At 33.4% G+C, this 27973-nt stretch overlaps 2 protein-coding genes across 7 annotated transcripts in view; one reads left to right on the forward strand and one right to left on the reverse strand.

The window, feature by feature from the left end:
- The window catches only part of ELP4 (elongator acetyltransferase complex subunit 4), a 209780-nt gene extending 203010 nt beyond the window's left edge, over positions 1-6770 (reverse strand). The window contains exon 1 of one of the 2 annotated variants that reach the window (XM_011000437.2): positions 6519-6770. In XM_011000437.2, the coding sequence (XP_010998739.1) occupies positions 6519-6741 (223 nt within the window). In that variant the 5' untranslated portion in view covers positions 6742-6770. The remainder of the gene's footprint in view (positions 1-6518) is intronic. The other variant, XM_064492477.1, reaches the window with a different exon arrangement.
- Positions 6771-6895: 125 nt separating this feature from the next.
- IMMP1L (inner mitochondrial membrane peptidase subunit 1) overlaps positions 6896-27973 on the forward strand; it is a 68769-nt gene continuing 47691 nt past the window's right edge. Inside the window, exons 1-3 of one of the 5 annotated variants that reach the window (XM_011000409.3) lie at positions 6903-7006; positions 17637-17685; positions 21079-21203. The gene's annotated coding sequence lies outside the window, so the exon portion shown is untranslated. Of the gene's footprint in view, positions 7007-17636; positions 17686-21078; positions 21204-27973 lie in introns of all 5 variants that reach the window. The other 4 variants (XM_011000421.3, XM_011000414.3, XM_011000401.3 and 1 more) reach the window with 4 other exon arrangements.

A 27973-nucleotide genomic window follows, 5' to 3' on the forward strand; every position in this document is an offset into this window, starting at 1 on the left:
TACTGGTTTATTAAAAATCAATTTAAAATCAAAGTTTAGGAAACTAGAACAACACTAAAGATATTCAGCCACTCAACTACTGATATTTTGTTTGTAAAACCATATGTAAAAGAATTACTCTATGTAATTAATGTTGTAAACACTAACAAATTCACTTAAAAATTTAAAATAAAATGAAATGTACTTAGAGTATAACTAACTTAAAAAGAAACTACTCAAAATTGTTGGACAATTGAAGACAATGTTAGTAGGGGTTTTGTTTGCTGCTTTTTTGCACAAACCTGAAACATTCAGAACACCAATAAAGAACTTTTTCCCAAAAAAGTTTACCGGCAAATGTTATATAGAAAAAGGGTATGAAAAGTTCCTTTGATAGGGTTTATTTTTTGCCCTACAAATAATCCTAAATAACTGTTACGTTTCAAAGAATTTGAAATTTGGTAACATGCATGCACACAGAATACGATGTAAGATTTGAGGACTTTATGACTATAAACAGAACATTCCGATGTGTTAGAAAACAATTTTTTTAAAAGAAGAAATCAATACATTTATATATTTTAAGTGGATTTGTTATTGAATTAAACATGTATTTTAATTTCACAGTTAGATAAGTTCCTTCATTTTAGCATTTAAAGCCACACCAGACTGCATGCGGTAACTTCGAATGTTGGTCAAACTAAAAGGTTAACATAACTGAAATATATGTTCTAAATATATATTTATAGTATTGGATATGAACTTTGGAAGTCAATATTGTGTATATTATACATAAAGGATCAGAGCAAAACGGTTTTCTTTGGGACAAGACTAGACTAAATATATTACAGTTTGTGCTACATACAGACCACTGCCAACTTTTTAATCACTTTCAAATATTTTAAATCATACTTTCTAACTCCTTACTTCACTACTTTCCCATACATGCAAAAATAAACATTTAGCTACCTAATCATCATTTTGTACTTGAGATGAAATGATATAAACACATAACAAATACTGCAGTGTCTAGTCTAGAGCAAGTACTATAAAAAAGCTAGCTGCCTTTATTTTTCCATAATTTACTTTTAGAGGAAGGAGTTAGATTCCTTATCTAAACTTCTTGGAGTTATACATTCATGTCTCCTCAAATTAGGAACTTATATAAGGTTCCAAGTGGAAATAGAGAAGTAAAAATTTTTCATGAACGATATTCACAGAGAACAGATCAAGAAATAGGTTCCCAATTAAATGAAGTGATATCTAGATCAGGTGTCTTGCCTAAAAAGGTACTCAGTAAGGGCTACTCTTACCATTCTGGTAATTATTTTCTAATTAGAACAAATCACTAAAAATTTATCGTTATTTGATAAATGATCATTACCGTAACAGTAAATTAGACTGTGCTAAGAAGGTAGTTTTCTGTTAAGAATGATCCAAATAATCCACTGTTCCTGATAATTCAGGAAACACTATTCGAATTTTTTAAATCTAATGTTTGGAAAATTTTTTAAAATCCTAATGTTTGGAAAATTTGAACGTTACTTCAAACAAGGTAAAATGAGGACATCTGAATGACTTTCACAAGCCAAATTAATATCCTATCAGGACTTCTCTTACAAAAAAGAAACTTTTTTTTTTCTAATGGGCTTTATTATGTAAGTTCACTAAACTCAAATTTGAATTGGCCCTAGTCAAGGTTGGTCATTTTGAAGGTTGGTCATGGGGAATAAGAAGCAGCCACCTTATTAACTATTTTTAAATCAAGCTTTTATTCTATGAATATGAGGTAAAATGATTTGACATGTCCATATACACACAGATATAGCAGCAAAGTTCCTCTATTCTTCCAAACTTCATTTTAGTGTGTGAAAAGACCCCACAGCATGTCCCCAAAATACCTCTGTATAAGGTATTTTGATATACCTCACTTGATACACTGAGGTTCTAGCTGTACTTCAAACTAGAGTAAATTTGAAGAAGTCTGTAGTCATGCCTCCTACCAAAAATCTTAAAGCTTAAACCAACAACCATGACAAGACATCTTGACATGGTATATTCAACAAAAGCTAGCTCTTATTAGATCTTTAAATTCAGTTATCCATTAGTAATTTTATCTGATTTCAAAAGCAACACAGATTTCACACGAGTTTCCAATTAAAATAGAAATATATTTTCCCAATAGTCCACTAAAATGTTTGACAGGTAAGTAATGGGGTAAGTAAGCACTCATTATTTCTATATTGAAACATACAAAGGGGTAAAATAGTCTTGTTTTCTGCCCCCTCTTCCTTTTGATCATATCTCAGAGAAATCATCAATACTCTAAGTCATTAAGCAAATAAACCCGTAGTTTTACTTCTAGACCTCTTTAAAAAGTATATTTATCTCCAGCTTACTAAAAATACACATAGAATATTTTATCAACATGTAAGATTACATGAGTTTGAAAGCTTGAAGATACTGTGCAACTTTGATATATTAATTTTATCAAAATTTTACATTAAAAAAAAGCATTTTGTCTTAAAACTAGAAAAAAATCTAAGTTTAAAAAACTATCAGAAAATTAAAGATCTTGTGATTGTCAATATCTACTTTACGCTTTTTTAAATATGAAGGAAAGATTTTTTTAATTCATGTGAATAATTAGAAAATGATATTCAGTATTAATTTATAGGGAGAAAATCCAATCCTCACATACCTCCCAAAACAAATCTCTAATTAAGCCATACATTTAGGGTAAACTAGGTAAAATCAGTATGTCAGAATATGAAGGCTCAGAGTGATATCTTGTTTTACAATAAGGCCATCTCCTTTTTCAAAGTTAGAGAAAGTAAAAAGAAATAAAAGTTAAAAAAGGTAAGTAATTCATACCAGTTCTTTCCAGTGCTTTCTGTAAGTGAATAGTTTTGCTTAAAATTATAGAAAGGCATTTTAGGGAAAAATGCAATGTAAAAAAAACAGGTTATATCCTTTCCTTGGTTCATAGCAATATCCTTGATTACTTACTTAATGCCATACCTCAAACTAAATTACAATTATGTCATTAATAGGTCCACTTTTTCTTCTCTTTTTAAGACATAGAGACATCCCAATAACTCTTGATTATTACAACTACCGTCTGGGCAACTATGGGAATTAAAATAGAAAAGCCATCAACACTGAGAATGGTTAGGTAGATAAAATCATAGGGGACAATTCTACACAGCAATACAAAATAAGCTACATTTACTTAAATGTACAGCTATCAGCTGTTAAGATACCATAATCAGGATTATGTTAACTATATAGCCCAAGTATGTATATCAATGTATATCATCCCACACTCCAGATTTAGATATAGTGTAGCAAAAGAAATATGCTCACCAGTATTTAGTTTTTGAAAGCAGTATTTACTTTTTGAAAATGGCAGCTACCACCAAGCTTCTTCAGAATAGTCTTCTTGGACTATTACCCCAAATCCCTATCTTCCACTCACTTGACAGTCAAAACTTAGTAAGTGCTGACCAGCACAGAGTTTAAGCCAGTTAAACCTGAGAAGTCACCCTTCCTTCAAGTATCTTTCTGAATGATGAGACTGGGGGATAATTCCTTCAGGTTAGAAAATATGGTCCTAAAATGGACCATACTTTATATACCAGGAAAAAAGAAATTCTGCCAGAATCCTTTACCTACTATAATCTCTCTGGAAATCCTGGAAGAAGAAAAATGGAACATTTACAGATAGTGTCATCAAAGAACAACATAAATGTCCTGGCAGGGCAGCGTTGAGAAACTGAATTAGGAAATCTCAGAACTTAAAAAAAATCAGCCAACTTAGGAAACGTATATTGATGTCTAACAATAAAATAAGCTGCCAGAACAAAGAACTTTAATATGATTAGATCATGTAAAGATGCAGTAATATGGAATTCTCAAATGCATAAGACACTTTGGAGTAAGCAATGGAAATATTAGCATATCATCAAATAACTAATATTCAATTAGCCTGTATTATGCCTTTCAAATATATTTTGCATCTATGCTTCAAATTACAATGTCCCAGTGGCAGTAGTAAAATCACTGCAATGTATGGCAGTGACATTACAATATGTATTTGTTATGCAGCAACCACAAAATATATTTAACCAACAATCACAATGCCACAATATAGCTTCATCATTCTGATATCATAACATCCTACTATCATTACATTTTATCACAAAACGGTTATATTAGGCTTGTCACAAACTGAGTCAAATAACCTTTTAGAGTAACAATATAATCTGAATTACTTATACTTTTGTGTATACACATTAGCAGCCAAGTGTTTCACTTACAAATAATATTTTAATGAAAAGCAAATGTATAGGGTTTGCTCCACATGGCTGTACAAAATAAAATATCAAAATACAAAAATGTCATTAAGAAGTGAATGACAACTAAAATACTTCTGGAAATTTATTATTCCAAATGTAGTTACTCCTATTATAACAATGTCTTCAACTTCTGTGTGCTTTGAAAATTAACTGTACACATGCAAAATATATTTCAAAATATCCAAAAGTGATACTTTTTTCAATCATCTTAATGAACACTAATTTTTAGCATAAGCTTGTTACAGTCAAATTACTAGAATCCCCATCCCCAAGCAAATCTGGAAAATTTTAAAATTAGAGTTCAAGTTTATATCACTGTAGAAACATGATGAAAGTGCTCTGGGTCACCTTTCTGGTGGTGTTACAAGAGGCTATGTAATTGAATCTTTAGTCTTAGATTCAATAAATGGTTAAAACTCCTGAAAAGAGTTTTCAAAAATTTGAAATAGCTGTAGCATAGTGCAGAGCACTAAATTTGAGTCTGAAGATCAGCCCAGTTTATCACTAGTTTTGTAACTCTGTTAATGTCATTTGATCTTTGAGTCTGTTTTTAGAGCTCAAACACGTAACTCTGTCCTACATGTTTTACAATCTCTTGTCCAAGATTTTTTCTACACATTATTTTTCTTTCAACTATAGACTTATTGAGACTCTACTAAATGCCAGGAACTGTGTCAGGCACATTTTGTTATTCTAATGAGGAACTGAAGGTATGATGTCAGAAATGTGACCTTTTTGTTTGGAGAGTTTCAGGATCAGTGAATGAAGTTACATATCCCCGCTTAGTTACAAAAGAAAAAAAAAAAAGGACTAGGAACAGCTTCTAAGCTTTAAGTTTAAATACAGGATGATACCAAGTAAGGCTCACAATGGCAAAAACAGTGAGATAACTATTTGCTAACTAGATATTCTGAATCATTTCTGTTTCTAGTACTATGAAATTTAGGAAGGCAATAGACTTGAAAAACTTAAGTAAAAATACTTAAATTTATGTAGAAATAACCAGGATCCAGTTAAGGTCATGAATTAACAGAGGCAAGAAGCCATACTCTGTCACAGGTTGCTTGCCTTGTCACTTTCTATTGCACTAAACCTATCTGAAAAGCCTACCTTGTGGGAAAAAAATTAGAGAGGAAATGTCAAGTGAAGCACAAGAACAAGCAATGGCATTTGTAATATTTTATGAAAGTGTACAAGACTTAACCGACACATCTCACCCTATAAAGAAGTTATGAAATACAAGCACGGATCAATTTCAATGAAGCAGCATTCTGATAGGAATTAACTAATTTAAAAGCTTTATTAACACAGCAGCTTTGTCTTACTAATTTAATCTGGTCAATCCTTTCAATTTAACTGTTATGAATCAAACATATTTTTTTAGCAGCCTTCTCATGAAAAATTACAGAGATTACACAGGAAAACCTAAAAACCGGAATTATTTCTCTCGTTAAAATGTGAATTAATTTAAAAATATTGTTTGGAATGTAACTCTGGGAAGCAAAATATGTATAGAAAAACTTAACGAAAACATATATACATATATTTAATGCAGAAACGGGTATGACTGTTAAGATCAACAACAGCTTTAAGTACTTTGGATCCACATAAAGCCTTTAACATACATTCTCTTAAAGCCAATGTGATTTGTTTAAAGATTCAGACCCAGGAGAAAAGCGCTCAGGCAGTGAAAGAGAGGATGTTACTTTCTTCAGCTTTTTCTAATAAAGCCCATCTCTTACACTGATACAAACTTTTGTAGGTTAGTCCGAACCATGAGCTACCTGGGGTTGGCAGAAGGGTGCATTCAGAGACCAGGACAGGATCCTAGATGAATGCCAAACAGTCTCCAAACATTAATGATTCCCCTTGCCTAGGAAGCCTGTCAGGGTAAAAGCACGTAGGGATCCTCCGGAAAGCTAAAAAAAAAAAAAAAAAAAAAAAAAAAAGCTGGTCGGCAGTAACCAGAGTAGAAACTGGGAGCACTCTTCCCTAAAACAGACTTGGTTAAGCAGCATTTAGAAGTCTCCACGCAACCCTTCCTCCCCTCCATCTCCGTCAGACCGGGCTATCCTCTCCAAGTCCGAAGGCTGAGGGGTCGGAGAGAGATGTGGGATCCCCCGGCAAGTCCCCTCCCCAAGTTTTCCCACTGTTGAGCCCACATCTCTGTTCTGAACCGACCTAGGAGCTGGTCCAGGGCTGGGAGCCCGGTGGATACCAGCAGCTGTCCATTCCGCACCGACGGTCGTGTCCCCGCGATGGACAGCAGTCGAGAGCAGCCGCTGTCGGTACCGCTGACTCTAGGACCCCTCCGCTGGAAACTGGTGACGTTGTTTTTGCTGGCCGCCGCCACTACTGACCCAGTACTCCCGGTGCCGGTGCCACAGGTCGCCGCTGCCGCCATCTTGGAGCTTCCCGCGTTGACCCAATAGGAACTCTGGGAGTTCAAGCAGCAGGCCTATCAGAGCCAGCCCCAAACTCCCGCCTCCTTGCCCCCACCGCGGCTCCCGTAGCCAATAGAACTGAGAGCTCCCTCCAGAGTCAACCAATCGCAAGGCGTATTGCTGCAAAGTGCGCTATACGTCAGGACGGCGGACTTCTGCGGGGCCCAGGTGAGAAAGGCCCACCTGAGTCCTGGTGAGAGACTAACGGGTTTTTTTGGGCTAGAGGTGGGTAATATCGTTCAACATTCTTGTTTTGGGTACCTTCATTCACATTGAGTTAAAGAAAAGGCTGGTGGGGTAATGTATCAAGGAACTACCAGTAGGACCTTGCACTTTTCTCATCTCCGTGGTAAAGAGGAAAGAAAACTTTCCCCTGCCCCTTTCTCTTCTGATTTCTGAGAAAATTCCTTCTGCCTTCTCCATCAGGTTTTTTTCGGAGTGGTTGTGTAATATCAAAGGGGTCGAAACTGTTACCTTAATTAGTTGCTTGCTGAATGCCAGTGACAGGTGGGTTGGATTTAGACCTTAGAGTAAAAACTCTTGAGCTATGAGGCGATGTGGGTTTCCCCTGTCTCCAACAGCAAATGACAACATGTACCTCTCTGACAAGTCCCCGTGAGTAGCTTTCGTTAATTTTAATTAGTGCTTCTGGAAGTCTTGGAGCACCTTTCCATAAGTGGTGTGAATGATAAGTGTTATTCTGACAACCTTGTTCACACATTTAATTGCCTTTTGCTGTTAAGGTAGCTGCAAATAACAGAAAATACTTAAGGTTTCTTTCCCGAAAAACTGGTAAGAATTAGGTGTTTAAGTGCCTTCTTTTTCAAGTAATTTGTGAACTGTGAGTCAAGAGCTTATTAGAATAAGAGTTTTTGTTTGTATGTTTGTTTTACTTTATTATCATTTATTTATTTTGGGGGGAGAGGTAATTAGGTTTACTTTTTTTTTTTTTTAGAGGAGGTACTGGAGCTTGAACTGAGGACCTTGTGTATGCGAAGCATGCGCTCTACCACTTGAGCTATACCCTCCCCTCCCAGAATAGGAATTTTATGTGTGGAAAAAAACTTGTAATTTAGAGCTGTGTCTTTGGAATTAAAAATTTTCTCAAAATTTTGAGTTAGGTAGGGGACCAGGGGTTGGAGTAAGTGATTTTTAAAGGTATTCCTGATTCACAGATATCTAAACTAAAAAAGACTCCCAAATTATGCTTGCACTAAGTTATTGTTGGTTTTGACAGTGATCTAGGTACTTTAGAAAAACACCCAAACTTCATGGAAATTCTTGCCATAGAATTGTTTTAAATCTCAATGACCCGTGAAAAATTTTTTGGCTGATTCTGTTTGATAAGTTGAAGTTATATTGCTAAATAGTGACTGAAGTTTTTCATTTAGGAAAGTGTTTTGGGTTTTGTTTGTTTTTTTAAGAAAAATGTTCAGGAGAAAAACCCCACCTTGCTGTTTAACTATATCAGCTGGAAAGCTTTATCAAGGTTTAGATGCTTTCATTTAGACTCTTTCACCAGTATAAATCTGTTACCTAAATCATTCATTAAATAACTGTTGAGTATTTGCTGTCTGCTTGGACCTAACCTTGTCATTTTAGGCCTATAGAAAGAAGTAAAACATGTTCTTATTTGGGGGAGTAAGATTATCACATAGAAAACACTATGACACTTAAAATGAATGTATTGAAAAATATGTGCTAATTTTGTCCCATGGTACATAAATAGAAGGAAGACCAAAGTAAAAAGACACAAGGCAATCTAATATCAAACAGAAAGTTCTTGGATAGTTTTGCTGCTCTGAAAACTTTGAAGTACTACAAATACTGACTTTTATGTTTCTTTACTATATATTTTCTCATTTTTCACTCTGTTTACTTCAGCCCTTAGTTTTCTAAGCCTTATTACTAAAACTGAAAAATTGTTTTCAACTTTAACTATAACGCGGGAAGCCTGACACATAAGCACGCCAAGCCTGAAATTAGGATATATCTTTGGTATAATCTTATCATCTTATCATAGGATAAATTAATTTAATCTTTCTTAATTTTGTTTTTCAAAGGCAACACTTTTGCTGTCTAAGCAAATAATCCCAAATACTTGAATTTACCAGTATGTAGAGTAGAATGTAAAACATTGGAATAAGTGATGTATTTGTGGAAAGGAAGATTTAAAAGGATATATGCTTAGGTATGGTGTTAAATGATTAGTAACAATTATTTATTGAACACATACTTAACCCCATGGAGTGTGCTAAGTGCTCAGATTACAGGTGACGGAACACTTAGTCTCTACCCTCTTTGAGTTCACAGTTAGGAGAGATAAGTGGGCCGATAGGATAATGAAGTGCTATGGAGGACAAATGCAGAATACATGACTTGGATGGAGAGGGAGAATCCTTAGAAAGCTTGTCGTGAGGAGGAAGCTTAATCTGAGTTTTGAAGGATGTGTAGAAAATAAAGGCATTATAGAGAATGGAAACCATTACAGAGAATGGGAAGACTTCTCTCATTGCTGCTGTGCAGATAGTTTTCTTAATTTATACATAGTGCAGAAGAGGAGACTGGAGTCTAACTAATTTTTTTTTTAAGGTGGATTTTTTTTCCCTTAAGGATTATGGGAAATGATTGAAAAATTTTGAGTGAAGGAATGACATAATAATCATGTTTGGTTGTTATGTTAAATGATCAAATATGGCTAAAAAGTATCCTGGAAGAGAATGGACTGGCTTAAAGTATGATTGGGATAAAGAGAATGGAGTGAATCAAGAGCTTACTGTAAGGGGTAGAATCGATATGACCAAGGAAGATTGACACCAGAAATCAAAGATGACTAACAGGGTTCTGTCTTGAGCAACTTTTTGGGTGGTGGAGGATAAAGAATAAAAGGAGAACAGCAGAATTTTACAGTTCTGCTATTTGTTGTTTTAGGAAATTGGAGATCAAAAATTTTAATCTGTTTTGAATGTATTTAATTAGAAGTACCTTTGGAGGAGCCAAGTGGAGATGTCCAATACACAGTAGGCTGTTTGTGAGAGAGATCTCTAAATGAAATATATACATTAGAAAATAGTCCATGGTGGGAGTTTACCTCAAGGAAATGGAAAAACTCACCAAGGAAAATGTATACTTTAGAATAAGAAGAAAAAACATTCAGGAATAAACTTTGGGGAGCATGAACACTTAAAAGGTGTGCAGAGGAGCAGAGAGTAAAATATTGGAAAGTGTTTGATTTAGTAATAATAATTTAGTTTTGGCTTTGTTAAGGGCAGATTTGATCGAGGAGCAAATCAAAAAGTCAAATAATTGTATTGAGAATTGAATGGAAAGTGAAGTTGAATATTATATAAAAGTAGACCATTTTGCATTTTAGAAAGCTTTGTTGTGAAGGAGAATAGAAGGAGATAACAAAGGTTTAAGGGATGATTTTCCTTGTGTGTGTGTGTGTGAGAGAGAGAGAGAGATAAAGGTACTAAAAAACATTCTAGGCAATTGATAAAGAAAAAAACCTGAATGAGGTAGAAAGAATGGAATTCAGAGCACAGGGAAGGGATCAATATATGAAAGGAGGAGGCTAAATTCAGTGGCTGAAAGATGTAAATGAAAATAAGACTCTCTGATCTCCTTTTTGCCATTAAATCTTTGAGTTTTTAAAACCATTTTCTCTTTTTTGTTCCATATTCTTAACTTCATCCAGTCCCAGGACCTTGGTTCCTGTTTATATATCAATAAAAGTATTTATAGTCCATATTGCTTCTCTGACATCCAGAATCATAAGTTCAGATATTTACCTTTTTCTTTAAAGTCTTAGTGGGACCTCAAACTCATAATGCCCCTGACTGAATTTCCTTTGGTGTTTTGTATCTCAGTAAATGATAGGACCATTTGTAGAATTAGTTGCCTAAATCAAGGAATCTCACTATATTCAATTACTCTCTCAAGCTTTATTCCTGCATATCCAGTCTGTTACCAAGACTTACGGAGTTTATTTCTAAATAGCTCCTAATCCATTCTAGGGCATTTAGCCCTCATCTTTGGTTCTCCTGCAGTTCATTCTCCAATCAAGAGTCATTCTGATCCTTTCAAAATAGATATCTGATCATATAGTATAAAAACAAAACTTAAGGACCTGCATTTAGTTTCTTTTACCTAACTCTCTAACCACATCACTCTATAAATTCCCTTACTCTCTGCACTCTAGCATTCATTTATTCTGCGGTACTCACCTGTTTCCTTCCTGCCAAAGGCAACTAGTTAACTTCTATTTATCCTTCAAATCTTCACTTCAACCTACACATCCTCAGGAAAGTTTTCTCACCTTGCTATCAAAATGAAATCAGCTCCTATATACAAACAATGAATGAATGGGATTGGAAATTAAAAACAATATAATTTGTATGAGTATCCTCAAAAATAAAATAATGAAGTATGAATTTTTAAAAATGTATAAGATCTGATGAACAAAATCAAAGAAGATCTAAATAAATGGAGAGATACTCCATGTTCATGGATAGGAGATTCAATATGATCAGTATGTCAGTTCTTCCCAGATTGATCTGTAGATTCAATGCAGTCTTAATTAGAATCCTAGCAAGTCATTTTATGGATGTTGACAAGCTGATTCTAAAGTTTATATGGAGAGGCAAAAGACCCAGAATAGCAAACACAATAATGAACAACAAAGTTGGAGCACTGATGCTACCTAACTTCAAGACTTCACTAAAAAGCTGCTGTAAACAAGACACTGTGGTATTGACAAAAGAATACATAAAGATAGGTGGAACAGAATAGAGAGTCCAGAAATAGACTCACATGAATAGTCCACTGATTTTTGACAAATGAGCAAAGGCAATACAATGGAGTAAAGATCATCTTTTCAACAAATGGAACAACTAGTCATACACATGCAAAAATAAATAAGTAAATGAATCTAGACACAGACCTTACTTCAGAAAAACTAACTCAAAGTGGATCACATACCTAAATGTAAAACACAAAACTATAAAACTCCTAGAAGATAATATAGGAGAAAACGTAGATGACCTTGGGGATGGCAGTGACTTTTTTAGATACATCAAAGGCATGATTCATGAAAGAAATAATCAATAGACTAGACTTCATTAAAATTAAAACTTATGCTCTGTGAAAGATAATGGCAGGATGAGAAGACAAGCCACAGACTGGAGGATAATATTTGCAAGAGACACATCTGATAAAGGGCTGTTACCTAAAATATACAAAGAACTTAACAATAAGAAAAAAAAGCAACCTGATTTAAATATGGGCTGAAGACCTTAACAGACCCCTGACCAAAGAAGACATACAGATGGCAAATAAGCATATGAAAAGATGCTTCTCATCATATGTAATGAGGGGAAATGCAAATTAAAACAACATTGACTGCATATCTATTAGAATGGTCAAAATCCAGAATGCTAATAACACCAAATGCTGGTGAGGATGTGGAGCAACAGGAACTCTCATATAGTGCTGATGGGAATGCAAAATGTTTTTTGCCATTTTAAGAGACAGTTTGGAAGTTTCTTACAAAATGAAATGTACTCTTACCTTATGATCCAGTAATTGTGCTTCTTTGGCATTCACCCCCTGGAGTTGAAAACATATCCATGTAAAAACCTCCACATAGATGTTCACAGAAGCTATATTTGTAATTGTTAAAACTTGGAAGCAACTAAGATGCCCTACAGTAGGTGCATGGATAAGTAAAGTGTGATATATCCAGACAATGGAATATTATTCAGTGCTAAGAACAAACAAGCTATCAAGCCAATAAAGATATGGAGAAACCTTAAATGCAAATTACTAAGTAAAAGAGGCCAATCTAAAAAAGCTACATACTGATTCCAACTACATGACATTCTGGAAAAGGCAAAACTATGGAGACAATAAAAAGATCAGTGGTTTCCAGAGGTGGTTATGGGGAGAGATGAATAGGCAGAGCACAGAGCATTTTTAGAGCATTAAAAATACTCTGTATGATACTGTAATGTAGGTTCATCCTTGGTAAAAAATGTACTGTTCTGGTGATACTGATAAAAAGGGAGGCTATACATGTGTGGGGTCATGAGTACATGGGATATTTCTGTACCTTACTTCTACTTTTATTGTAGCTCTAAAACTGCTCTAAAATAATAAAGACCCCCTCCCCAAAATTAACATGTCCAAAGTACAATGAAATCAGCTATATAAAATCTAAGCCTGAGGATTTCATAAGCAACATGTATATCACTCTTGTGGCCGAATAGTGGGACTGTTTCCCCAGTGGTATTTTGAGAAGTCTACAGGTACAGTTGAAAGACTCTAGTGACCTACTTAAGATACACCAGGAAACATAATGGTCAGGGTAAGTAACTAGCACACCGTGACAGAAAATGGGTACCTTTTTGATTGGCCTTTCAGTGCTTTTCTAGACTGACGGCCCATATTACCATTGCGTCTGTGTAAGTAAACATGTAACAGATATCGTGAGGCTTATTTGTGGGTCCTCATGGTATTCTGGCAGCACAGTTGATTGAATGCCAGGGTCATGCCTGCACAGAGGATATTCTTGGACGCCATCCCATGTAAGTCCTTTTTGCTTCCTGTCTGTATACTCATAAAGGGAAGCCACAGTTCTGAGTTCCAACATTACAGATTTGTTTTACATGGTTTTGTACTTAATATAAGTGAGGCCGTACACTATTTACTCTTACGTTTTATTTCTTTAGCTCAACATTATATTTGTGAAATGTTTTCATTAACATGTACAGTTGTTGAGTATTTATTGCTATATAGTATTGTGTAAATATGTAACAATTCATTATTCATTCTACTGTTGAAAGGGATTTGGCTAGTTTACTGTCTGTGACCAAACATTTTTCTAATGTAGTTGTACCAATTTACACTCCTGTTGGAATGTTTGAGAATTTTGGTTGCTTCTTATCCTTACCAACACTTAATCTTTCTTTTCATTTTCGCCATTCTGGGAGAGTTATGGTATGACACTTTCATTTGGATTTGAACAATAAATAGGTTTATTGACCATTTGGATAACATCTTCTCTGAAGTGTCTGTTCATTTCTTAGCCAATTCTTTAAAAATTGCATTGTTTGTCTTTCAATCTAGATTTGTAGAAGTGTTTTTTATATTTTGGGTAAGAGTTCAGTTGCAAATAAATATGTTACAAATATATTCTCTTAGTCTGTGGATCTCCTTTTCATATTCTTAATTGTCTTGATTTTAGTCAGAATGTATTCTTAAGGGTTAGTTTTTCTCCTTATGTTTAGCATTTTATGGCTAGGTTTTCCTACTCCAAGATTTCAAAGATGATATCAATATTTTCATCTAAAATCCTGGTCTTTACTTTTAAACATTTGAATCTGCATTCTGTTGGAATTGATTTTTTGTATGTTTGGTGTGAGGCAGGGCTGAAGATACATTTGTTTTTCCTGCATAGATGTCTATTGCCCTAGCACCATTTGTTGAAAAGACAGTTCTTTCCCTGCCATATTGAACCTATACTTTTTCAATGAGTAAAGTCACATACTTTAGGTATATTTTTCTGAACTTACTATTCCGTTGATTAGTGTGTGATTCTTCAGGTTCTCCAGAAGGATGACTTCTTTTCTCTCAGAATTTTAACCACCTGTACTGCGCTGTGCGCAAGCTAATTCAGTAAAAGTAAGATGCTCACCCTTTGGAAATCTCCTTTTACAAATCTGACCCACCAACAAGATCTTGTTCTATTTAATTATTGACATAATTGTTCTTGTATTTTGTGTTTGTTATCTAAGGGAGTGTTTGTTACGAGCTTTATCATACCAGAAACAGCTCTTACTACCTTTTTAGTGACTGTAAGTTATTCTTTTTTTCTTTATTGCTGATATTAGTTACTTATGCATTTTTTTCTTTTTTTCCACTTTTAGGTTTGCTAGGGATTTTTCCTTTTTATTAATCTTTAAAAAAAAACCACTTTTGGCTTTTAAATTTTTTCCCTGTTTTATGTTTACTTTCTATTTTATCGATTACTGCTGTATATTATTTCCTTCCTTCTACATTTTTTGGTTTTGATTTGCTGAAATTTTGAGTTTTCTCTCCTGTGATAAAAGCTTAATTGATTTTCTACTTTTCATCTTTTCTAATATACTGTTTATAGTTAAGGGAGATTTTTCTTTAAGCACTGCTTTAACTGCATCCTGCAACTTTTAACATTTTTGTTTTCATCATCATTTATCGTAAAATATTTTTTACTTTTTGTTCAGATTTCCTCATTGGTCCATGAATTTTTAGGACACTTTTGAGAGTACTGAAATGCCGAATTATATTGGATGCCAGGAAAGCAGGCGTAATCTGGGGCTGTCCGGGGCACCTGAGAATTTACGTTCATCCTAATCTTAGTGGATTCTTAAATATAAACAGAAAACTGGCATTTTAAATTAGAATTTAAAAATCCATTGTATTCTTGTATCTGGGAAATACAGTAGATGTGTCAAAAGATAAACATGTTTTGGTTCAAGGAGATTTTTCAAGTAAATGTATCTATGAAGGTGAACAAGACATTTTTAGTGGTAAACATTAAACACTACAAATTTTTAGTGATAAAAGAGAAAGAAATTCCAGAGGTAGAATGGCCCCACATACGTGTACCTCCCAATCTGGGACTGCTCTTCCTCTTTGCACATAGCCCAAGTAAAGAATTGAACAACTGCTGACTTGTGCCTTTTCATGTGTCAACTTGAGTAGTGTCATAGGCATAAAGCTGCTGCATCAGTCTAAGCCTGTGTGTTATTTTAATTGTCCTGGACATTTCTGACAAGATATCAATTCCTCCTCAGCATGGATAATCGGGGAGCCCAGAGAAAAGCCAAATATTTAAAACTTTTCCATGTAAAGCTTCTTACATCACATCTACTGATTTTGCATGAAAGGTCATTTAGACTAGTGATGAGTCCCTCTGAAGAAATGCATAATTCTTGACCCAGTAAGTGGTGTTAGCAGAGGGAAATATTTTGACTACTGTTTCTCAGTTTAGGGATATGAAGTTTCTTTTATGATAAGATGACAGTTAAAAGTCTTAGCAGATGTTTTCAATCTTATATCAGAACTAAATTGGAACCATCTATTACGCAGCTTTCTTTACTTTTTATTCATAGCTTTTGTTCTACCTTTCTTTAAATTATATTTTCTTAGGAAATACTTTTTTATTGTTTTCAAATTTGATAGCATTAATTAGTTGCATTCTCTACATTGAATTCCTTTATAATGCCTTCCATATCCATGATGATATTTAGTTTTTTATTTGTAATACTGTATCTTTGGATTTTTTTTTCTCAATTTATGCTTTTTCTCTCTGAATAACTTTGAAGGATTAATAAAACTATTTTAATGATATTTTCATAGAATGATACCTTAGATTTAGGCACTAATTATTTCCTTTTCTAACATTACTAATGTCTATTTTTTTTTTTAATTGAAGTATAGTCAGTTACAATGAGTCAATTCCTGGTATACAGCACAATGTCCCAGTCATGCATATATATACATATATTCGTTTTCATATTCTTCTCCATCAAAGGTTATTACAAGAGATTGAATATAATTCCCTGTGCTATACAGAAGAAACTTGTCCCTTATCTATTTTCATATACAGTAGTCAACCTTTGCAAATCTCAAACTCCCAAATCTATACCTTCCAAACCCCCTTCCCCTGACTAATTTCTGTCTTCTGAATTTAACCTTTCTTCCTGCTTCTTTTAGATATATTTTTTTTTAATATTTCATTATAACACTTTTAAAAGCAATAATTAAAATATAGTTGTAGTAATCTTTTATGATAATTTCCAGGTAAGCTCTGTCCAGTAGTACTTACTGTGTTGAAGGAAATATTCTGTGTCTGCACTAATACAATAGCCATTAAACACATATGGCTGTTTGGCATTTGCAATGTGGCTGACATGACTGAGGCACTGAATTTTTAATTTTGTTTTAATTATTTAAATTTGAACACTGCTTTTGACTAGGTGCTGCTGTATTGTACAGCATAGCTCTAGATCAAAGTTTGGCAAAATTTTTCTGTAAAAGACCAAGTAGCAATTATTTTAGGCTTTGCAGACCATATGGTCCCTGTTGCAACTACTTAGCTCTGTTGTTATAGCAAAAAAGCAGCCATAGACAACATGTAAATGAATGAGCATGGCTGTGTTCCAGTAAAACCTTATTTGCTAAAATGAAATAGGCAGGATTTGGCTAATGGCCCTTAGTTTGACAACCTCTGCTCTAGATCATAGATGTGTCTAAGGGTATGTATTTTTTTCTTTTTCCTGCTCTGTATTCCCTGAGTCCTTTTCATTATTTTCCTCCTTTGTGTGTGTGCATGTGTATTTTTTGGAAGGAAGAAAGGGGTCTTTTCTTGCAACATTTTAGAGAGATTATTACCCTCCTTGAGTTATTCTGTATTTCTTCAACTTTGATTCCAACTTTTCTATTTTTGTGTATGTAGGGGAACTGGTGGTGGACATACATTCTGTTTAAAAGGTTTTTTTGGATTCTATTGTAAATTTCTTTAAATTACTATTTGTCCTTTTAATTCTATCATATGCCTCTTATTTTATAGGTACAATATCTTGTTTAACACTTCTGAAGATGTTAAATAGAGTTCTTTTCCTTTTTCTTTCCTCCCTGGATTACCTTTGATTTCTCCAGAGTTGCTTGTTCTGTTTTTCATCATGGGCCTTCTTTTTCATTCTTGTGGTTTCCTTAAATGTTGGTGATCCTTGGATATTCATTCCTGTTGCTATATGACCAGTTGAGTAATATAGATAAATGGAGTAAGTTTTCTCTTCTTTTGTTTTTCTAGCAAATCTTTGCCCTAAATGGAAAGAACACTAATGGGGAGTTCCTTGTAGGTAGGTAGGAAGGACTTACTATTTTTTTATTGAAGTACTTTGATTTATAGTATTATATTAGTTTCAGATGTATAACATAGTGATTCAGTATTTTTATAGATTATATTTTGTTTTAAGTTATTGTAAAATGTTGGCTATATTCCCTGTGCTATACAGTATATCTTTGTAGCTTATTTATTTTATACATAGTAGTTTGTACCTCTTAATCCCCTATCCCTATTTGGCCCATCCCCTGTCCCTCTCCTCACTGGCAACCACTTGTTTCTTTCTTGTATCTGTGAGTTTGTTGCTCTTTTGTGATATTCATTTGTTTTAGTTTTTAGCTTCCACATGTAAGTGATAACATACAGTATTTGTCTTTCTCTGTCTTACTTCACTAAGCAAAACATACTTCAGGTTCATCCATGTTGTTGCAAGTGGCCAAATTTCATTCTTTTTTATGACTGAGTAGTACTCCACTCTGTGTGTGTGTCTCACATCTTTATCCATTTGTCTGTTGGTGAACACTTAGGTTGCTTCTGTACCTTGGCAATTGTAAATAATGCTGCTATGAAAATTGGGCTGCATGTATCTTTTTGAATTAATGTTTCTGGGTGTTTGTTTTTTTTTGTTTGTTTGTTTGTTTTTGTTTTTTGGATTTATACCCTGGAGTCGAATTGCTAGGTCATTGGTAGTTCTATTTCTAGTTTTTATCAGAAACCTCCATACTGTTTTCCATAGTGACTGCACCAGTTTACATTCCTACCAGCAGTGTATGAGGGTTTCCTTTACTCCACATTCTTGCCAATATTTGTTATTTGTGTTCTTTTTGATGATAGCCATTCTGGCAGGTGTGAGGTGATATCTCATTGTGGTTTTCATTTGTATTTCCCTGACAATTAGCAATGTTAAGTATCTTTTCATGTGTCTGTTGGCCATCTACATTTCCTCTTTTATTCAACATAGTTTTGGAAGTCTTAGCCACAGCAATCAGAGTAGAAAAAGAAATAAAAGGAATCCAAATTGGAAAGGAAGAAGTAAAACCATCACTATTTGTAGATGACATGATACTGTAGATAAAAAAATCCTAAATACACTACTAGAAAACTACTAGAGCTCATTAATACATTAATGTAAAAGTGCAGGATACAAAGTTAACATACAGAAATCTGTTGCATTTCTATACACTAAAAACAAAGTATCAGAGAAATTAAGGAAACTATCCCATTTCCCATCCCAGTAAAAAGAATAAAATACATAAAAATAAACCTACCTAAGAGGTAAAAGACCTGTACTTTGAACACTCTGATGAAAGAAATTGAAGACAACACAAACATGGAAAAATAAACCATGTTCTTGTATTGGAAGAGCCAATATTGTTAAAGTGACTGTACTACCCAAGGCAGTCTGCAGATTCAGTGCAATTCCTATCAAAATACCAAGGACATTTTTCACAGAACTAGAACAAAAATTTTTTAAAATTTGTTTGGAAACACAAATGACCCCAAATAGCCCAAACAATCTTGAGAAAGAACAGAGCTGGAAGAACCAGTCTCCCTGACTTCAGACAATACTACAAAACTACAGTAATCAAAACAGTATGGTACTGGCACAAAAAATGGACACATAGATCAGTGGAATAAGAGAGAAAGCCTAGAAAGAAACCCACACACTTATGGTTGGTTAATCTACAACAAAGGAAGCAAGCATATACGGTAGAGAAAATACAATCTCTTCAATAAGTGGTGCTGGGAAAACTGAATTCCATATGTAAAAGAATGAAATTAGAATATTCTCTAATACCATATATATAAATAAAATGGATTAAAGACCTAAATGTAATACTGGGTACTATAAAACTCCTAGAGGAAAATATAGGCAGAACACTCTTTGACATAAATCACAGCAATATTTTTTGGATCCATCTCCTAAAGTAAAGGAAATAAAAGCAAAACTAAACAAATGAGACCTAATTAAACTTAAAGGCTTTTCCACAGCAAAGGAAACCATTGACAAAATGAAAAGTCAACCTACTGGGTAAGATAAAATACTTGCAAATTATATGACCAATAGGGGATTAATACCCAACATATATGAACAGCTCATACAAGTTAGCATCAAAAAAAGAAACAACCTAATTAAATAATGGTCAGAAGAGCAGAATAGGCCTTTCCCCCCAAAGTTCTCACTTTTAAGGGTACTTAGAGAAAAGGAAAAAAATGATGGTAGGATCATAAAGAGAGGAGACTGATTAAAGCAAAAATTGGGGTTGAAACAGAAACGCAGTAGAAAATAGAGGGAAGATAGATTGGCAAAAATGAGGACGTAGCAGGAAAGTGAAATGTGCAAAAGCAAAGGCAAGAAATTGGATGGGGAGTACTTTAAAGGGAGTGAAAGATGGTAAGTAATGCCATGAATAGCTTAATGTTAAAAGGTAGAAGATTACTATATCAGAGTTTTCTTCGGCTTCAGTCAAATCAATGATAATTACTAGAGAGTCATTGTAGTCATGATATCAAACACTCAAGGCAAGCTTCTCATGTCATTTTGGCAGAAGAAAGTAGTAGGAACCATTTTACAAATTATTAATTAAATTTGAATAAATGTTATGTTATAGTATTTTGATATGTGATCTTATATAGACTATGTAATTATGTTTCAAGGTGAATATTCACATGTTCTTCTAATGGCAAAAAATTGGTTTTAGTGTAGACATTAAAATGTTTTATGTAAACACATTTAAAGTAAACTATATAATAGTTAAAATACGCATGAGGGTACATCATTTGTTCACTCAGTCATGAGAACTGATATAGAGTGTTTGGATATGAGGCAGGTTTTGACATCCGGTAGAAGATCAAACATGTTTTGCCTTTAACATATTATGGCTGGTCACCAGGTCTTCCTATAATATCACGTGCATTCCTCATGTTTAGTAAATATCAGACTAATGAGTCTTAATACGTCAGCATTACAAACTACTTCTCTGCCATGTTTTCATTCTTAAAATTAACCTCAGATATTCATTTATGCTGACATGTAGAAATGAATGTTATATCCTCTCTATTTCCTGAAAATTGCTTAGAAGACTTTAATGTATCAGAACTGTATATGGTTGGCTTATTGACGTCTTTAAGTTCTTGACCATGTTTTTCACTAGGTTGATTGATATATTAGGTCACCCACTTACTTTCTCCTAGTTAAATTCTCTGGTAGATTAAGGACTTTATTTTCATTTAAAAAAGTCATTTTATTCAAAGTGTCATTGAATATCTGAATTCAGAATCCCACTGATCCACTAAGAGGAAAATGCACCTTAACATCTGAGAGACATTTAGTCATATTATATACTAATTCAGCTAAACATGGCTCAAAGAGGCCTTTACCTAATGTAATTTTGATTTCCTTCTTTAGGAATCCTGAAACCATGGATCACCTATATATGCTTTGAGACATTCTTTAGATGGTTTTTTTTTTTTTTTTTTCTGGAAGCCCAGTAACTACCCTGAAAATTCAATTTATTGTTGAAAAGACCTATGGTAAGTGGATTTTTTTCCTCTTTTTTCTTCTGTCGGTTTCATGTTAGAGTTAAGTCTTATGGATGTTGTAATGCTGCTCTCTGCTGGACACAGTGTAATTTTTTAAAGTTGGCACTTAATAGATGGGCAAATAACTGATTAGTTGGATCCTCTGTGGAAGGGAATCCTTGTCTGCATTCACTGGAAAACAACAGTTTAGAACAATAGCAACTCTGTTTTCGTAATGGGTGATACCATTGCCATTGTACTGATATCTGGAGCCTGATGAAAGTGCTGATAGTCTCGTTTCTAAATTTCACTGCTTCCTGTTTAGTGGTGTCTAAATGTTATAATGAAGGTACATTGAAGGATGCTTGTAGGTGATGGACCTTTTGGGATTTCCTACATTGTGGGTAGATGTATGTTTGCAATTTGTCAACTTTATGATTATTATTATGTATTATTAGTGTCTTTTTTGTAATAATTTAAGTTCCCTGTATGTTTGTTTCTCCAATGGAAATATTTAAAACATCTCCAGTATAATTTAAGTTAGAACAATGTTAGATCTGTTTTGAGTGAGTCCCTTTATTATATTTTGTACAGTTGAATTTAAGTGATCGTATATCCATCCTATAATCTAGCTATTATGTTTTCTGGCACACATAGTGAACCGTTCTTACACAGACTGTTGTTGGATTGGACCTCAAGTGTCATATCATCTATCCTATCATGAACCCTCATACTAAATGCAAACAAAGGTGTTCCCAAAGCTATTTTAAAATGTGTGGGAGTTCAAAGTGTTTTTCTTCCTACTTTTGAGCTGAAATAGTATATTTGTTTTTGGAGTGCAGCCTGCATAAAATTAATACCTGGATGTAATGTCAATTTTTTTGAGAGTAAGCATACATTTTCTTGAAAAGAAGAAAAAGTAATTAGCACAACATGGAGCTCGGCAAAGATTTAACAGTATAACTGATATTATGCTCTTTAATGGTTTGGAATTTTTTTTTGTGGCCATTGGGAAAGCCTGTGAAATCTATTCTTAATTAGAATTGTGGAGAATTAGACATAGTAACTTGTTTTTTTATTAAAGAATTGAAATAAAAATTAGAAATATAGACCAAGAAAATAAAACTGTTAGCAAAAAAGAAGAGCCCTTTCTTCTTTCTCTGTAAGAATATATTATTTCAGAAAGTATATCTTTTTAAACTTTTATTATAAAATATAACATCATCCAGAAACATAAATGTATAGTAAAATGAATAAGTATAAAGCAAACATTCAGTAACTGTAGATCATTACTAGCATCCCAGAAATCCTTGATACAATCTTTATTTTCTTCAGAGGTAACCAATGTCCTGACTTTTATGATAATTATTTATATAATTCTCTATACAATTTTGTCACTGTTATAGTATTCCTTACCAATAAGTTCACTTTTCGTATGTCTCTTTTTAATCTTTATGGAATCATATGTATTCTTTCTTCCTTTACCTGGCATTATGTTTTGAAGATATCTACATAGTTGTATGTAGTTTTATTTTAATCATTTTCACTATCATGTGTTTTTCCTTTGGAAAGAATATGACAGAATTCATCCATTCTATTGTTGGTGAATGTTTGGGTTCTTTCTAGTGTTTGGCTATTATTAACGACATTACCATGAATTCTTTACATATCATGTGTTGTTTTTTATGTGTCAGGTGGAAAAAGTCATATATTTTCAGGTTAAATATAATTGATTATAGTGGTGTTTTAAATTAATTTAAATGAGTACATGAGAAATTTGTTACATAGTGAGAGTACCACATATTAAATATTGGACAATGTTCTTAAGTAAGCAAAATTTCTTTTACTGTAGGCCTTAAATATATAGTAGAGTGGCATATAATCTATGGTAGTTTAAAAATATTATACATATAGATATAGATATAGGACCTAATGTTGTAACTCTTTGTTTTACTTTATTAGCACATTGATTCTATTTACTATTGTGTTATGTTTTCCATAATCTCCACTTTCTGATGAAGAAACTAGGGAGGGCTAGAGAGATTGAATCACTTGAGCAAGGTTATTTAGCAGGTTGGAGCTAGAAAACCAGACTAACCTGTCTGCTTGGCAGCGGCAGTTTAAAGAAAACAAAGTGAAAAGTGAAATCAGGGTATTTTCTTGAGTGTGTCCAGCCATTTAAGTGGAAAATTTGCATGACTAGATTTCAGAAATTATCAGATATTCTTTTGAGTCTTAACCAAGAGCTGGCCTTGCAAGAGAATTGTTATGTTTAAAGCTCCTCAAAATGTTACTGCATTTTATCACAGTTCATCTTCCAAAAGGCAGCCAGGATATACTCTAACTTTGAGTGAGAATTTTACTTTGAGTAATTTCTCATTCGTTGGGCTGTTATTAATGAGTGGTGTACTATGCCTCGTCTGTTAATTTTGTGGATAATCGAACCTTATCCTTTTGTGTGCCAAAATTTATTTTGTATGAATATTTTTCTAAAATGCTCTTGAAATATAAAATGTACCCTTCTGTTTTCTTAAACAGAACAAATTGAGTATAATGTAAGGTGTTTTTCTTTTTGTTCTTTTGATGACTCTGAGTTGTCATTGTGAACATCAGTCATTTCACAGAATTTGTGTGATTTCCTCAAAACCCATTATGCTGTGTAGGACTGTTGTCCTAAATTATCCTAGACTTATAAACTTTCATGTCCTGGGTGCTAATTACAATGTCTTTTTTTGTTAATTTTTTCTTTGTTAGGTAATTCTTGTCTTTTTCTGTCGGTGCTTTATGTTGACTCTAACGTAAAAATCAGCATTTCCCTAGGAAGTACATTGCTTAGGTGAGAGCTTACCTATGGTACCCATCTCCTGACTAACGGCATTGAAGGCGTGGCAGCTTTTTAAAATTTACTTGACAGTCAGCAACTAGGCTAGCCACTTTATTCCAGGGGACTGAGATCATCTCACAACTGATTTCTGAATGATTGCAATGCAACAGATGTTGCATATACTGGTGCATCCTTATTTAGGGAATAAAAATTATCATGCACATTTTTTCTTATAAAACATTGATAGTGAAACTGGATTTACTTAAGGATTCCTTAAATAGGAAGTTCATTGAATTTAAGTGGTTTTTAATTGTGAAATATTTGATAGGATGGGCTTTGAAATAAAAACAATGTATTAGATGATACTGCCTATTAGAAATGGCAGTCATAAAAATTAAACCACCTTTCAAATGATAGATTTTTAAAGAAAAATAGAGAAATAACATAGATTTGGTCTCCTGGAAACATTTAAGTGCTTCAGGAAAGCATCCATTTAAAAATGAAATGTATTTGACTGCTTACCCAATTATAAACTATTGAATGTAAATTTAAAGGAAAAAACTGGGGTTGAAGTAGATTTGTTTTTAAATGAAAGGAGATGTTGGGGAAAAAAGATAGACATTTGCTATCCCAGCACGTTAGGCATCAATATGGTCATTTCCTATGTCAGTGCGACTTTTTTCAATTTGAAAATTTGTTTGCTCTTAAACTTAAGTCAGCAGCTTTTACATAAGCATTTAAAGAAAAATAAACAAAGAGCTTCATATAGTTTTTCCCAATGAGAACATCTTTGAGAATTGCCTCATGAACAAAATACCTTAGTGGTCTAAAGAGAGGAATAGCTTTTTCTGAGACACATCTGAGATGCATATGTGGTGGAAGTGCCAAATGACACAACCCCCGTAGGAGACAGATGAGCAATTTCTAGAAAAGGACCAGTGCATTTACACTCAGAACCAATTCTGGGAATTTATTACAAATAGGCTTGTCTACCTATAGAATAACATATGCATAAGAGTTTCATTGTAGCTTCTTTTGTAGTAGCAAAAGACTTCAAACATCCCTGAAGTCTGTCAGTGGGGTATTGGTTAAATGAACTCTGACATAGCTATGTAATGAAATACTCTACAGCTGGGAAAATAGAAGGGCTGTTTTCTATTTGAATATCTAGAAAGTTTTCAAATGTACATTGTTACTTGAAAAGAGCAAAGTTCAAACAGTGTAAACTACTTTTTGTATGAAGAGGGAGGGGAATAAGATATATTCACATTTGCTTATATGTGCATAAAGAAAATCTGGACGGATATACAAAATCTAAATTTGTATGTAGATGGATATGGAAAACAGAGTAGATGGGACTTTTAGATTGCTTTAAATTTTTGAATATGTGAATGTGTTACTAGTTAAAAATAGTCTTATTTGTTAGCCTAATGAGAAAGAAAGGATAAGCAGGCTGTATTTACCACAGAATTAGCCAGTTTTACTCCTTTATCCTTGGCAGATAGTAGGTAATGAATAAGTATTTGTTATACAAAAGAAACTATATGAACTATAAGATCTTTAGATGATCTCTTTTAGCTAATTTTTTGAAGTATCTTTTCAATATACAAAAAACAGTGTTGTAAATCATGTGTTGATTCCAGTATAGAAATAAGGGAAAATATTTAAATGGGTGATAATGAAATATATAGTTGAGTTTATTATCACATTATGGAATTTCATTTAATTTGTATAATATTGATGTTAACGAATTATGTTTTAACTTCACTGAACGGTAAAAATATTTTCAAAAGGTTCCTATTAAAAAGATTCCTATTAAATTAGGTAATAAGCTCGCACAATAAATAAAAGTTTATGAAACTTGAGGGCAAAGTGAAAATTGGAAAACATATATTCTTTATTTTGCCTTATCTTCTATGCTACTTCAGTTTCTCATTTAAGGTCAAATTTTCATTCCTGAGACTATTTAGAAGCTCTGATATAATAGCAGCAGCACCAGCAGCTCCTCCTGACACAAAGACTGTATATCTCTGAAAATATATTATACGTTGGGGGTTGAGGGAAGGTAATAGGGTGAATGGTTGTTGCTTCTACGTTTATAAGAGTCCAGGAACTTATCTTACCTACTGAGTTGAAACTTTGATTATTAAGATAGGTAGTTATAAGAACCTTTAGTTTTCCCCTTTTATTATGTGTATATTAGTTGTTGCTTAATTTCTTATGACAAGGATTTTGACTGCCTATGTATATCTATGTACTTTTGTGTAAAAATTGCCTTTTTAAAGAAATGTACATCTATATTTCCATATATATATATGGAAAAGTACACATATTATAAGTGGGTGGCCCAGTGAATTTTTCTGAAGTCAAATACACCCATGTAAACAGTGCCCAGATAAAGAAAAAGAATATTATTGGCACTCTGGAAGACACCTTCACATTCTCTTCCAGTCACTATTTCCCTCCCTGTACAAAGATAACCACTATGCTGACTTTTAATAGCATAGATTTGTTTTGCTTGTTTTTGTATTTTATGTATAGAATTATACAGTATAATTTTTTATATCTGGTTTCCTTTGCTCAACATTATGTTTTGAGATTCATCTACATTGTTGCATGCGGTTGTAGTCTGTTCATTTTCATTGCTGTGTTCCATTATATGACTGTATGACAACTATTTTTTATTCTATTAACGGACATTTGGGTGGTTTACATATAATGCTAAATATAACATGTCTCTTAATATATTTAATGTGTTTCTTTTGAGGATACATCTAGGAGCAAAATTGCTGGATCATAAATATGTATATGTCCAGCTTTAATCAATATTGTGAAATAATTTTCTAAAATAGTTGTACTAATTTACTTTCCTATGAGAGTTCTAGTTGCTCCCAGTCTTTGCCAACACTCGATTCTTGATTCTTTTCCTCATCTTTTATCATCTGTTAGTTTCTGGTGGGTATGAAGTAGTGTGCCACTGTATCATTTTAATTTCTAGTTCCCTGATGATTGATGAAGTTGGGCACTTTTTCATATGTATATTGACTGGTTATCCTTTTTGTGAAGTGCCTGGTCACTTCTTTTGCCCACTTTTTTGTTGGGCTCTGTCTCCTTCTTTGATTTATAGGAGTTCTGTGTGTATTCAGAATATGAGTCCTTCAGGTATTGCAGATATTTCTCCCACTCTGAGGTTTGCCTTTTCACTCTATTAATAGTACTTTTGATGAACAGAAGTTTATGGCTTTAAAGTAGTCTAGTTTGTCATTTATGTTTAGTGCTTTTTACGTCTTGTTTAAGAAATAATTGTCTACTCCAAAGATGTTCTGTGTTCTGTATTTTTGTCTGAAAAGTGCTGTAATTTTACCTTTTAGATCTGTAATTTTAGACTGTATTTTTATGTTAGGCAGTTTTGCTTGTCTTTTTAGACTCAATCTATGTCTCTAGACAGAAAAACAAAGTGGACTTTTCTTAATGACATAGTTATGTACTTTCTGCAAAATGCCCCCTGAAGAAAACTGTTACTCTATATTTACCTTACCTGCAGCTTTAATGTACTGCTTTGTTTATTTGTTTGTTTGTCTTTAAGGAATGTTCACTAGAACATTCAGGGAAGAATTTCTGGGATGGGAAAATGTTATGATTTTCATTTTTTTTTAACAATACTAGTATTCATAAAAATGTTTATCCATAAAATTTTGTGAGGTATTTACAGGCATAATTTCAGTTACCTTGTTTGAGTAAAATTTACTCTGTTAAAGTTTAGTATATTTAATTAAGGGGAAAAATTAGGTTTCAACTTTTGTCACCAAAGCAATATAAATGCTATTACTTTTATAAGCTTCTTTTAAATTATTTTGATTTTTTAAGAAGGATTTCTTGTGAGCATCCATTTCCATAGAAGTCATGAACATTTATAAGGCCCTTGGTGATACTTTTTATTATTCAAAATATTTCAGAT

The sequence above is a fragment of the Camelus dromedarius genome, chromosome 12 (genome assembly GCF_036321535.1).
Source record: "Camelus dromedarius isolate mCamDro1 chromosome 12, mCamDro1.pat, whole genome shotgun sequence".
Lineage (NCBI taxonomy): Eukaryota > Metazoa > Chordata > Mammalia > Artiodactyla > Camelidae > Camelus > Camelus dromedarius.